This window comes from Anarrhichthys ocellatus, unplaced genomic scaffold, assembly GCF_004355925.1.
Source record: "Anarrhichthys ocellatus isolate YVR2014 unplaced genomic scaffold, GSC_Weel_1.0 scaffold26, whole genome shotgun sequence".
Lineage (NCBI taxonomy): Eukaryota > Metazoa > Chordata > Actinopteri > Perciformes > Anarhichadidae > Anarrhichthys > Anarrhichthys ocellatus.
Genome location: NW_022280056.1, coordinates 4,822,298 through 4,837,191, shown reverse-complemented (window position 1 = coordinate 4,837,191; position 14,894 = coordinate 4,822,298). Strand labels below are relative to the sequence as shown.

Sequence of the window (14,894 nt, the reverse complement as noted above, 5' to 3'; positions counted from 1 at the left end):
TTCAGTCGTTGGTACAGCTTTTGTTTTGTCTTTCTCAATCTGTGAGTCCACAAACCTTACACTGAACCGCTGGATTAACTCTTTAACCAGATTAGAAACTGACATTATGTTGTGTATAAGCACTGTTTTATGGGGATTTACAGGCGTCATGTTGGTGGGTGTGTTTCTTTTTAGTTTTTATTTTGCTGCATTTTTTTTTCTTCTTCTTTTGTGTGTTGTCAAACTGCTGAAGTTTTCTCCACATAATAATAATGATAATAATAATAATAATACATTGTTAAATTGTGCCTTTCATGAGATATAATATAATAAGTATAATTGAGATCCAGTGTCAGTGTTGTTCCATCTATACAGTAACGGAAATGAACTGATATTAATTTCAGAATAAATGCTGCTATTGAACTAAGAGTAATTGCAACAAATGCTGGCAGCATTTATTTTGAAAAAGCATCACCAGAAGTTATATTTTGTCCTTATTGCTGTGAACTTCATGCTCCAGTCATCGATACTTGAAATAGTTGCTCTCGATGGGGATGTCAGTCCGACCAGCAGCGGACCGCACAGTGGAACTCTCCTCTTGAATGGGAGTCAGACTCCAGCCCGGAGAGAGAAGCTGTTCGTAGTTCCACGAAGAAGAAAACAACATCCACTTTTAATTAGATGAGTGTGAGTGAATATTTTATGAGCGTCTTTTTACTCAGAGGCAAGTTTCCCTGCAGCAGAGGAGAATCCAGGAGACTGTGCGACATGGAACACGGCTGTGAGGTAACTAACCTTCCGTCTTTCTGCACGGAGCTTTATGGAAACACGTCGAGGAGACTCACCTCGCTGCAAAGAAAAGCTGCAGTTTGGGTTTAAAGGTATACACTTAGTGCCAGCTGGAACCAGGCCCTGTATACATTCGGTTTAGATTAATGGTGGTGCGGATTAATATGATGGGAATTTTGAGGATTATTTAAAATAATAACTTCATCCTGATCTTCAGTTAAAGTATCCTAAACGTGCAACATGCACACGTTTACAAATATAGTAAAATGAGCTGAAGAAACATACTTCAACCCTCTTGTTAATCAAAATGATTTGACTTCACATCTTGGACCTTTTTCCCCCACAGATGAATTTTCGCATTCTCCAAAGTGAAGGGAATAAGTGACTGCAAACTTTGAGCAGTTCACACAAAAGACTTATTTCTCAGATGTTTTTTTAAATTGTTTTTAGAGCAAAGATTTGAGATCATTCAGAAATAATAGCCTAAATATTCATCTATCTTTGTGAACATCTTGCACCATTCTTCTGAAACACATGTTTAAATCGGGGCACAGCTAGCATTATTTTTATTGATTAGTAATCATTTTGTCAATAAACTGTACTATAAATTCTCCACAACCCAAGTACTAAAATAGTTTGTGCTGTTTGACCAACAGTCCAAAACACAAAGACATTCAGTTCACAATCCGATATAACAAAGAAAAGCATCAACTCTTGATGAGCTGGAAACAGAGAATGTTTGTCGTTTTTTGGAGAAATAACTAAACAATGAATTGGTTATCTATTATTGTTGTTATCTACACTCTATCAAGAAAATCCTGGTGGAATCAACCAATTAAAAACTAAATTAAAAAGTGTGTAATCTGTTTTCCCCACCCGGGTTGTTTAAACCCCCAGATTTCTGCAGGCAGCCTACGGCTAAACATGTTAATTACAGTTATTCTACAGCAACATACTGCTAAATCACAGTAATATACTGGCATAGCTAGTAAGCCTGTTATTTCACACAGTCATTTACTGTGAAAATGATACAATGCCTTACTGTGAAAGTACTGCAACTGGTAGCCAGTGATTTACTGTGAATCTACAGTCAAATAATTTACAGTGTACATAATACATCACCACAGTAGTACACAGCCATGACCCCCTGAAGGGGCCTGACCCACAGTTTGGGAACCACTGGTCTGGAGCATGTCAGAATGATCTTTCGCAATTCTACAACAATATGCTGGACATGCTGGGTTTTTTTTTAATGAAAACCCTGACAATGATGGAAAGTATAACTGACACTGCTCTGCCCATTTATTGTCACTCAGAGTCAGACATGAGTCGGGGGGGGGGGGGGGCTGGGGGGGGGGGGGAGTGCTTGTGAAATTTCTGGTGATTTCGAAGCTCCTCGCATTTCACGGAGCAGTTTGTAATGTCATATCCTGCGCTCTCCAGGGAATGTGTCAGCTCGTGCGGGGCCGAGCGGTCCTGCGTCATTCAGACACAACTCCCCCGACTGGGACAGGCGGCGGCTGGGATTGTGCAAAGAGGTTACTTTAAAGCAGCGTGGGGAAGCGGTCAGAAAGTGGTGTCGAAATTGTGAAATGTGGTGCTGAATTGAAGGAAAAGTCTCTGTGTGTCCAGGGTTGAGCAACAAGTTTGGTTTCTTCCTTCACATAGACCGGGAGACCCTAGCAGAGGAAAGGAGGTCGTTGACGGGGAACCATCTGAGGTTGGGTTAACAGAAGGCTACTCGATCCTGCAATGCCAGAAGAAGCCAATGAGGAAGCCATGAGAACGCCAGCGACACCAGAGAAGGCCAACAACAACGAGCACCCGGCAGCCGCCGTGGTAAACATCCCCCTGGTCAATGAAGTCCAGCTGACCGCCGCCACCGGCGGGGCGGAGCTGTCCTGCTACCGCTGCACCGTCCCCTTCGGCGTGGTGGTCCTCATCGCTGGCATCGTGGTCACCGCCGTGGCTTACAGCTTCAACTCGCATGGATCCACCATCTCCTACTTCGGCCTGGTGCTCCTCTCGGCCGGTCTGGTGCTCTTGGCGTCCAGCGTCGTCTGCTGGAAGTTGAGACTGGAGAGGAAGAAGGAGAGGCGAAGGGAGAGCCAAACCACCCTGGTCGCAAACCAGAGGAGTATTTTTACTTGAACCGGCAGTTTGGACCACGCTTCCTGGTTTCCTGAGATTTCGAGAACCAGCTGCAGACAGATGTTGTCCAACATGTGTTGGATTTCTGACCTGTAAAAGCTTTGACCGCAGACTCTCAAGGCCCAGATACTTTGAAAACTTTGTGTGGGATTTATTTGTCAAACAGACGCCGAGCATCTGGCGAGCTGGGAATGCAGCCAGCGGGACTGTATCACAATTAAGATGAATTACCACTGTGCGAAGCGATGTTGAGGAAGTCTCCCATTAATCTGCTGTTGGATGTGGCAGTTTTGATTGTAATGGGAGGGATTGTGGTTTGAAAGGCCCAGGAGAGCAGAAGGAAACTGAAAGACACAGGGACAATGATTCATGCCTCATTTACCACACTTCATCTTGGACGTATCGGGTTGTGAAGCCTCAGCAATCATCTCACAGGAATTGATTAGGAATTGCCTGTTATGAAAGTATGGTACTCAATATGAGGATTTTCTTTAAAATGTGCCAATATATTCTGGTCAGCATATCAGATTAGATGGCACATGACATTCAAGAGAGTATTTAACCTTAAATATATATATATATATTCTCTTAAAGCACTTTGATTATCATAATCGTCATATTCAATATTAAACGTCTATTAACTATTGAAGTAGCTTAAGTGATTCATCCAGAATTGTGCAACCCAGTCGGCACAGAAAATGTTGAGTTGTTTGTTGGGTACGTTGAATGTTGACGTTTCTAAACCACAAATAAGTTTCATAGCCTCAGCTAACACTTGGAGAAATGCACGATGCGATGCGGTTGGTTAGGTTTAGGCTACAACACTACTTGGTTAAGCTTAGAAAAAAAACAATTTGTTTTTAACGTAACAACAACAATGTTACAGCAGCGTATAATGTATCAATGTAACAAAGCCTTTCACGGACTTTCTTATGTAACGCAGCAACGACGTAACGCCACGACGTAACGCCACGACGTAACGCCACGACGTAACGCAACGACGTAACGCAACGACGTAACGCAATAACGTAACGAAACAACACAACGCAGCAATGTAACATAACCCCAACAATGTAATGCAATAATGTAACAAAACAATGCACTGTAACATTGTAAAGTCAACGCAATGTAACACCCGGAACAACATCAATAGATAACAACTGTTCTTTTTTTACGTGATGTTAGGTAAGAAGAGTTGACTATTGGTTTTACACAGGACACAAACTGCTGTCTCCTTGGTGAAAGTCCTGTGTTTGTTTGACCCACCTACCACTCCTCCAACCCGTCCTTAGTGGACTTTCTCTCTTCTTGTACTCTTTATTATACCACGTAACATTCAATAACGGATGCTTGTTGTACTTGTCACTCACTTTGACCAAATGCAAAAATTTCGACATTCTACGTATCCAATGTTTGCAGAAATGTACAATGCCGAAATTTTCCCTGGTGACTGGGTTGAATTGTGAGTAGCTTTGCTTATTTTGGACAAATTTTGGACATCAAAATGAATATTGTTTTGGGTGATGATCGCTTATTATCAAGTGTACCTCCATACGGTAAATAAATACTTAATGTAGCATATGTTTTGTTTCGATGTATTCATTTGCATGTATTAGCTGTGACCAGAACGCCATGAGGTTTAATAAACTGATTGATACACAAACATGTAATCGTTTCACAGTTGGGACGACGAGTTTCAATGTTTATGTTGAGGGGAACTTTTTAAAGTTGAAAAATACACTCCAGTGGACAAATGATGAAAAGACAAAACTTGTTTTTGAATCATCTCGACGGAAATGTATTGTTACCATTGATGGCCGACATACACTCTGATACTGAATCTGGATCGGTGAGGCTTTTAATGTTCATAGGAAACCTGACTCTTGATGAGTTGACAGTGTTTGAGGCGAGGTATGTTTTGGAGAAGGGATGAGTTATTATTTCAACAGTCAGCTCTTTGCTTTCAGTGCTGAATTGAAGGAAATGTTTATTTCTCTCATGACGCACATGGGTGTGCCTGAGTCTTCACAAATATACAAGCCATTATTTAAAATTGTCAAACTGAATGTGTTAAACAAAGCCTTGAATTGCACTTCCTAGTCAGTACTTCCACACTTTGACATCCGATTTGAACAACCAGAGCGTTCGGACTGAGATGCATCTGTAGAAATTTGAATGGAATCTTATTTCCGTCGCCTCCAAATGTGGTTTGGATTTTTTTGCTGTCCAGACTTATTAAAATCAATCTGGATGTGCTGAAGAATAAATTTATGATGGCAGTCTGATCACGTCCTTAAATCTTTTTGGAGCTTTTAGCCACATCTTCAATATAACAACTGCTAAAATTCTACACTTAAATCATGTGACAACAACTTTTGTTTTTCAAATTTAAATGTCAAGAATCAGCTTTAACCCTCCAAATCAAAGCTTGCTGCAAAGCCAGAATAAAACATTAGTATGTTATTTTTCTTATAGTTAACGTGAACCGGCCCTTTAAGTTATACATTTCCCTTGCAATAGAGTATACTTAGAGGACTTGAGTTCTTCTTCCTGTTTATTGATAAACCGACCCGGCAGCGTGACGCAGAGCGGAATGACAACCACGTGAGGCACAGAAAGTGACGCACAGAGTCCCTGCAGGAGGTGCCGGCAGTGTGTAAAGAGGCTGGTGGAGAGAGCACCTGTCAAACTTCATATCAAGTCACCCGTTTTGTTTTTTTCCAGCTTCAGTGTGCCTCCCTCTCTAACCTGACAGACAGGCAGTAGAGGCCTCAACGACGGGTCGTGTGTCCCATGAATGTGTTTATATGATCCGATCTCCGTACAGTAGGCCTACTGGCCTATAGCTGATGATGTGTCAGAGGTTCTCCTCTGACGCAAGAAAACCATTTAGTTGTAGTGTCTGGTGTCACGGGGGACGCAACGCAAATGCTGCTTATAAATACACTTCCACGTCCAGGCTATTTTAAACCTCACCGGGTCACACAGAAGAGTTCAACGAATGTTTAATTATCTGGAGGACCCAGCAGAGAAATGAGCAGATGATCATTTAGACAATTTACCAACTGGTGAAATAAATGATGCATTACGATGACGTGGAAATGAATGGTTAAGTAGCACGAATTCGTAGTAATCTTGTAGATTAAAAAGTTAAATAACTTATTGAGTTTCCTTTTCATCGGTGGGAGAAAAACTGCAGATTAGATTCGGAGGATAAATGAGGAAAGATAGGACAAAAGGAGGGAATAAATAAGTTAAATAAGGGTCCATAGGAAAGGGAGGAAGAAAAGAATGTAATCAAGAAAAAAAAAGAGTAAGGGGATAAAAGGAGGAAAGAAAGAAGGAAATGAATCAAGAAAGGAAAGAAAGAAGGAATTAAATCAAGGAAGTGGAGAAAGAAAGAAGGAAAAGAATACAGGAATACAGGAAAAGTGGCCGAAAAGAAGGAAGCGGAAAACAAATTAGGGAACGAGAGAATGAGACAGAGATATAAGGAAAGGACAGAAAAGACATAATTCCCTCTGTATGAATAGAGAGTCTCTTAAAATGGAAAAAGTACTCGACATAAATTTACTTTCCACCTCCTTCAACAAAGGATCAAGCCTGAAGTCTGAAATTCCAGACTGCAACACAACCGATCTCACATTGTCCACATTCAACACAATTAAAGATAATGAGCTCAGCGTTACCAGGGATCCTAAAACAGGCTGAAGCAGACCCGACCTGACAGCCATCCCGCCGGTCGACTGCACTGAAGTGACATTCGTTCATTCTTTCCAGTACAACCTGGAGCACGGAGGAGCCAAGTGTTTCATTTGACCTGCTTCAGGTCGGCGACTGTTAACATTACTCGACAGAGCCCCGTTGCTGCGGGTCGGAACGAATACTGATTTGTTGATAAGATCTGTTCCAAGAAAAAAGGCTCTGAACTCTCGTGTATTCTGAGAACAAAGATAAACCTTTTGGGTGTCGGGGGACGGAGGCTGCGGATCAAAACTTAAACCCGGGAGGTTTTAGAAATCCTTTTTCATCAGATTGTAATATCACTGGTTCATATGAAAAAGTTTCAGTTTGTTCCAGAATCAGCAAGAGTTTTGTTCCTCTGGTCATTCCTAAGGGCAGCTGTAGCTCAGTGGTATAGCGGATCGTGCTTTAACTACAAGGTTGGCGGTTTGTTTCCCGGCTCCAGCTGTCTGCATGTTGAAGTGTCCTTGAGCAAGATGCTGAACCCCAAATCGCTCCCCGTCGCTTTGGAGTGTAGCTCACTGCTCCTAAAATGCTTCGGATTAAGGGTTAAATGCAAAGGTCAATTTTCTTTAATTATTCAAATAAAGTTTAAGTTTATTTTTAGCGTTTTACTGCAATGGTCAGACGTCCCGTGGGGCTGTACTTTGTCGAAATGGTGCTCTGAGCTAAATGCTAAAGTCAATGCTAATGTCAGCATGCTGATGGTGGCGCTAAAAGAAAAATCTGGAGAAGTTATTACAATTCATCCTGAGGAGATCATGAATGTTTCATTGCAACCAATTTGATCATATTTGCTTGTGGCGCAAAAGGAAAAGTCGGAGGATAACTAAAGTCCGAAGGATTCATCCTCAGAGGACCATGAACAAAATGTTATGGCAATCCATTCAGTAGACGTTTAGATATTTCACAGGATCAGTGAACACGTTGACCTGCTGGTGGCACTAGAGGAAGAGTCAGGGGGTCACTAAAGTCCTAAGGATATATCCACTGGAGACCATGAAAGCTGAACCAAGCTGATGGATAGACTTTACCATCCCTAGAGTCAAAGTGGTAAAAGATTTTGAGCGAGAACATATTGGGCTGTGGATCTGCTCATTAACAACAGCTGTGGTGTTGTGGGTGTCTCTTCCAGGGACACCGCTCACTGGAAGGAAGTAAATCTCGGAGCTGGACATAAAGGTGAGCCAAACCGTGTGTATGAAACGCTTCTCAGTCTCACGCACCAGCTCAGCTCCTTCCTGCCCAGAGAGGTGTGACTGCTCCACGATCACTTTGTTTTTATAACCGTAGCATTAAATATTTGGTTCTAAAATACCAAGATGGCGCCGGCCGGAGCCATCTTGGCCACTTCAAGCTTCACAATGGCTCTTTAGAAACCTATTGGTGACATCACAGAGACTACGTCCATATTTTATACAGTCTATGTGTGATTACAAGGAACCTCAAGGGGGACATGAATCTTTCAAGATAACCCAACCAATAATTGTTTTTTCAGCCGCGACCACAGTGGCGAACCGACCCGCCCTCCAACACTGCCATCCCTGAGGCCGTGCTACTAGCGACCGTTTGTTTGAAGCGTTTTGACGCCTGAAGCCAACAAATGGACAAAAACAAACCCCATTGGCATTCATGTAAGATTTCTAAACCTCTTCTTTCAACATAACAAGGGCCAGCAGTGTTTGACAGAGTGACATCGGCAGTCACTAACTCTGTATGCTGTCTCTTTGATTCTTTCATGTGCTGCCAGTGGTTCTCGGGAGTGTCTGAAGTGTTGGCTGGCTACCGTCCCGGAGGTGCCGCTGGCTCGGTTCGCCCTCATTCCACCACATAATAAAGAGAAAGCTCTTCCTGACCAGTTCCTCCCATTTTTACAACTATTCCCACTTCAACAGGACTATGGTGTCATCTCCAATACAAAAACATTCTACTTCAAAGCTTTACATGAACGTATTACAAAATCCAAGAGGCTTACTGTCACAATGTACTGCGGCACACTTTGATGTTTTGATGACATAGTTCGGATTCACCACAGTCACACAATAACACAAACAAACAAACCGACTGAGGTAGCGGTAGACCAGCAGCTTTGTTGGTAAAATTACTTTTCTTGTGTTTTGAGTTGTGTCTATGAAGAGAGGACAGACAACGGCTTCAGTTCCCCGGCAGAAATGGCTGTCTGACATCAAGGTAAAGAGGTGAAGATATTCTAAATATAGTGCACATTTAAACCGATATCTATATTTTTTGGTGTCTAAAATACGTCCACAGCAGTACATTGCTTTGCTCGTTTCTCAAAAACTCCGTCTACTGTAGTAACACGCTGACTATGGAGAAGGACCTCTTACAACCACACTTCAAAACATCCAAACTATTCCTTTAACATGCCGATGTTAAGTAGGTTTACGTTCTTAGTTTAGTGTGTGAGTAACATTTGCTACTTGGCACTAAAAACAAAATACAGCTACAGCATAAACACAGTCTATATATAAACATAGACTGTATATAAGAAGTGGACGTATAGTCAGCCATTGGTGTGTGGACTGACGTTTTGAAGCCAGAAGATCAGCATTTTGGCCGTGGCCATCTTGGCAACAAACCAAAGAGACCACAAGAGGGTGGAGCTAAGTACTACTGAACACTGACATTTTTAGGTGACCAAAATGTGAGAGTTGATTTTCATGACGTGAAAACACAAAAGGTGAAAGGGTTAAAGTTGTGAGATGAATACACAGACAATTCCCAGACCGGACAACAAGGAACATTAACATCTGTGGCCAGTTTCATGACAACACATCCAATAGTTGTTCAATAGTTAATAAATCAAAGGCACAGAAATATAGGAGAATGATTGAACTCTGAATAGAAAGTGTCAAAAGTTTCAACACATTTAAGATCATCAGGTCGTTGTTTCCATCGGTGTGCAGTGAGCTAATGCAGCTTCACCGTGTTTGGTTCTGGCTTGAGTTAAAGCTGACTGCTTCCTTTAGATCTCCTGAGTACAATCTACATGTCATTTTTCGTGAATGGTCAAACTTTTGCCCCAAAAACCTTCTTCAGAAAGCCCAATTAAACACAAGAAAAAAAAACCAGCAGATTTTATTTTGTGTAGGGAGGGGCTTCATGCTTGGAAACAGATGTGGGAGTGTTTCTCATTTATCAGATGAATCATACAAAACACGACTGGACTTATCTCAATCTTAAACCCATTATTTATTGCCTTTTCATTGCTTCCACTTTATGTATACATTCCTTCCTTGCCATCATTAGGAAGCGAGTCCTGATCTCTGAGATCTGCTCCCAGTTATTACATGAACATGCTGTACTTGATTGTTCTCATGCCTGCATGTGATGTTCATTACTGCTTTAGTGGAAGACAAGGGGTAATGACGAAGTCACTGCTGACATTTATCTGAAAGACATCACCTATTTACAGCCCAGTATAGCGGTTTTGTGAAATAGTCACAAAAATGGGATTTGGTTTCATGTATATGGACACAAATTTATCGTTTTTTATCGTGTTGCTCAGCACGAAAATAATGTCAATGTAAAGTCAATTAGGATCCTTATTTGTGGGGGACACACAAAATAAATGCATTGATGTGACTAAGCAAAAGTCAGAGCATGTGAGGTACCTTACAATATCCAAAAAGACGAAGAAAGAGGAAGTGCATGGGTCCAACAAACAGGACTTTGAACCAGAAGACACCGCGTTCAACGCGTTTTAACAGTAATGTTAAAAAGAAAAGACTTGCAGAGGAACACGACAAAAAGGGAGAATTCAACATCATAGCTGACCACTGACACAGTGTTCAGCTGCTTTACGTGCTCTAGTCACACATTTATGTAACAGGCGAGCAACGTCAGCAAAGTAGGGGCATATCTTTGATTAACAAACTCAGAAAAGGAACAGGAAATCCATCTAGAATTAAATTTATACTTTATAAAAACAGGCTTTTTGATTTGCTGATGCCTCTGAGCCGTCTACAATATCTCATCACTCTTGTACAGTGGGGAGGCCGACACATGAGTCATGTGTGCAATGTTCCCGTCTTTTGCAACGCATGTGCGTCAGAGGAGATGAGACCGATCACAGTGCGGTGGAAAAAGCCAAACAAACAGCCTGTAAAGAGAGTTTGATTTGATTAGATTTTCTCTCCTGACGCATATGGACCTAATCATTCTCGATGCATGACGGGAGTGACATCAGGGTGTTAACTTTCCTTTTGTTCTCTTGTGGTTTTTGCGTTCTTCTTCCTTCTCTGTCGACCACAATCTTCAGACTGTAAAAAGAGGATTCAGATGTGGCGTCGCTCTCAATAAAAGGGATGGAAACTGTGATGTGCAACAGCTTTAATGTACAAAAGAAATCTTCCTTTCATGTTCTTACAAGCCTTGTTGTCTGTAAACATATAAAATCACTTCCAAACCACTCAATGTGATGTTTTTAATAAATTCAGGAGGTTACAAACTGTCATCTGTAAATTAGAGATGTGCTCTCGAGGAGGAAAATGTAACAAAGGATGAGTTTTGACAGTACTACACCTCTGGGTTTAATTATGAGGTGACGGGTACAAGAAAGGAAAAGATTAAAAGCAATTTAATGGAAAGCTAATGTGCCATCTCGCGATTTCTTAGCACACCGCTCATGGGTGTGAACTCTCAATTACTTTGACAATCATTGAAATAAACTGAATCTGTGATGTTTTTATGATAAATATTCCTGCTTTCTTGGTAATTTTCCTATTACATCAAAGGATTCAATAATGAAAGTGTCAATATAAACAAATAATTGTACAGACTGAACCATTTGGTTTGCTGTTGGTAAAATCATTTTTAAAACAATCAATTAATGTTACTTAGTATGTGGATGTAGTCACTGTGACGTCGCCCATTGGTTTGTGGACTGACTTTTTGAAGCATCAAATTCCGCATTTTGGCTGCCGCCATTTTGGTTTCTCGCCGTTGCCATCTTGTTTTTTTGCAACCAAAAGTGACAGAAGTCCAGAAGCCAGGACACCGTTGTTCAATCCTCGTTGTGAAACGACAATGTTGATTTATTTGTCACGTAATTAATGTAGGCCTACTTCAGTAACGGCACTTCCGTTAACCCAAACAACACTTTTTTTTTCAACACCTAGACAAGTAGTTGTGTTACCTAAACCCAAACTGAGTAGTTTCCTTTGAAGACGGAAGTTCATCTTCAAAAGGCCGTATGCATGTAACAAGCGTGAATTGACACGTGGTGCTGGCTTTGGTAGGAAAACAAAAAGTAACTTCTTGAACGATCATTGAATGATCAAACGAACAGCTGTGTGAGGATACGTTGCTGAAATAGGTTGACATTCCAGCAACTTACAGGCTTGTTGAAGGTAAAGCATTTGCATGATTGTATAAGGACACATGCAGCAGATACAGATAAACATTGTAGACCAATGGTGTCCTCCTGAAAGTCCAGGCGGTCCCTTAAACTGGGTCAGTGTAGACCTCCATCTACTGCAGGTAACCTGACTATGAAGGAGAACCTCACACAACCACACTTTAAAATATCTGAACTAACCCTTTGACATAGTGAGCATGTCAGCCTGCTGAAATCACCTCTGAGACACCCAGTGGCAGCCTGGACATATAGCTCATGTTCCGCTTTCTGCATGTTGTGGGCCCCATAAAAGCAGCAGGTCGCCACTCTGGTTCCCCGTCATCAAGAGAACCAGACCCATTCACAGCCCCTCCCCCCTCTTCATCCTCCAGAGTGAGTGTAACCAGCATCACTGAGGGCCCCGGTGGGGGAGGTGTGTTTTGATGATGTCTCGGGGTGCTATGGACATTCCTCTGAGCGTCGCTCTGGGAAGGAGCGTACAAGCTGTTGTGATGACGTACACGGGACAATGGCGAGGAGTCAGTTTTACAGCTCCCTGCTGCTTCAGACTGGGTGTGAATGTGAGCTGCAGACATTTGATTTAAACTGAGACAAAGCTGGAAGGAAAAACACACACACAGCGTATGTCATCAATTAGGGAAATTTATTCTTCTGGAATTTACGAGCGAAAAGAGAATAATATGTGTTGAAAAAACATCTAAACTGAATTATAATGTGAATGTATAAATGTTTGAAAAGAGTTTGAAGACTTTTGTCTTGTTTTTTCCTCTGTGTTCTGAGAGTGTACGAGTACACTGTTAGACATTTTAATGGTTGGTACAGTAACTTACTGGCGACACTGTAATTCAAGTTTACAGTACAGTAACCGTATTTTACTTTTAATGTATATTACAGTAACGTCACTGTAAAAACCTGGGTTTACTTTATAGTACTGTATTCCTATTATTCATTATTATCTTTTTTATTATTTAAGTTGATGAACTGTCTAATTGTATTTAATAGTTTATTGATTACTCTAAACAGGATAAGGGGTTAAAGATAATGGATGGATGGATGGATATTTGTTCTGTAATGAATGTATTTTTTTGTTTTTTCGTTTTCGGGAACGTAAACTCTTCACCTGTTTTACCATCATAAAACAAACTTCTATTATTTCTTGATTTCTATCAAGCCTATTTTTTATTCTGAGTTATAAACATGATGCAGTGCAGCTATCACCCAACAACCCACATTAAAAAAACATTATTTATATTAAACAGTGAACAATGTTAAAGCAGCTCCATCAATGCATTACATACAAATTATACAATTAACGACTTTTAAATGTATCAACATCCATATTTATCTTCATTATTTAACACTGTGCACATATAAAAACAGGGAATGAAGGTGGATACACTGCCGGGTTTTAAAGGCCAGTATACGATCCGGCCGGCCCTGCGACGAAGAGGAAGCCATGAACTCTGGGAGGAGCAGGTTCCCACACCCAGAAGAAGAGACGCAGAATACTCCAACACAAACAGTCCGCCGCTCAGGAAGGAAAGGGCTCTCTTTGGGCCTTTATCAGATCTGCAAGATCCTCGGCCCCGTCCGTCACCGCCGTCCGAGAGGTGAGACCCCACCCTCCTCCAGCCTTCTTCTTCTTCTGCTGCTGCATGTTTAAGATGAGGTCATCAGGAAAGTGGAACCGATAGAGCAGTTTGACACCTAAAAGGGGTTCGATATCTGGCTTCCTATGTGATATGGTCGGACCAGATATAGTCTAATAAATTAGATATTATGAAATGTTTGACAGCGAAGTCCTTTGTGGGACTCTAAAACAAGTAAATGTTTGTTGTATTTTCACACATAAAAAGAAACACTATATAAAAGTCAGTTTGTTGAGTCTGCAGCTCAGATAGCAGCGCAGCAGCAGCTCCTCTCAGCTGTCTCCTGGACGGGTAACAGCACCTCCTCGCTGAGCGTCTCTGCAGTAACTCAAACAGCAGAAGAAGGATCACGTTCACCACATCACCTCCCTCCTCTCAAGTGCCCTCTGACCTGCAGGCCACTTCAGACTGAACTAGATACTCCCCCCCCTTTGGCCCAGTAAAGGACGTTGGGTTGATTCCCAGTTAAAAGAACATGAATGGTGGAATGTAACCAGAACCGTTTTGTTGTGTAACACAACATCTTCTTACCATGACTGGAGGGAACCTAAGTTCACAAATGTAGAAGGCTATTCAACTGACAGAGATGAACCAGATGTTACTGTTGTTGGACTGCAGTTTAAATGTCACAGATAAGACTGAATTTTAAAGAAAGTCATGCAGAGATTAATTTCTTTAGGATGTGAAATAATTGTTAATTTAGAAATGGTATGAGAAGAATCTGGCAGAAAATACTAAATGTAACAGTCATGTGGTATGGAAATGTGTATTATTACCTCAGTAAACATTGTAAACATGAGTTTATGGTCTCAATCTCTAGTTTCAAGTCTTCTTCAATACAGCATGATGTTCATTTAGTACATTATGGTCCATTTAGAGTCACACAGACCATAAAGCAGGGGATGCTTTAGGGCGGGGCTACACAGTGATTGATAGGGGTGGGAATCACCAGAGGTCCCGCGATACGATATTATCACGATACTGCGATATTATCACGATACTGCGACTGTCATATCAATGTGTCATATCCATGTGTCATATCAATGTGTCATATCCATGTGTCATATCAATGTGTCATATCCATGTGTCATATCCATGTGTCATATCAATGTGTCATATCCATGTGTCATATCCATGTGTCATATCCATGTGTCATATCAATGTGTCATATCAATGTGTCATATCCATGTGTCATATCCATG

At 41.3% G+C, this 14,894-nt stretch overlaps 1 protein-coding gene across 2 annotated transcripts; it reads left to right on the top strand.

The window, feature by feature from the left end:
• The first annotated feature begins 555 nt into the window (after positions 1–555).
• Positions 556–3,515, top strand: tmem100a (transmembrane protein 100a). 2 transcript variants are annotated; one of them, XM_031862221.1, is made up of 2 exons: positions 556–765; positions 2,437–3,515. In XM_031862221.1, the coding sequence occupies exon 2, from the start codon at positions 2,521–2,523 to the stop codon at positions 2,917–2,919; it is 399 nt and encodes a 132-aa protein (XP_031718081.1). In that variant the 5' UTR covers positions 556–765; positions 2,437–2,520; the 3' UTR covers positions 2,920–3,515. The 2 variants fall into 2 exon arrangements, with proteins under 2 accessions (XP_031718081.1, XP_031718082.1); XM_031862222.1 differs by having other exon boundaries at positions 556–860.
• The last annotated feature ends 11,379 nt before the right edge of the window (positions 3,516–14,894 follow it).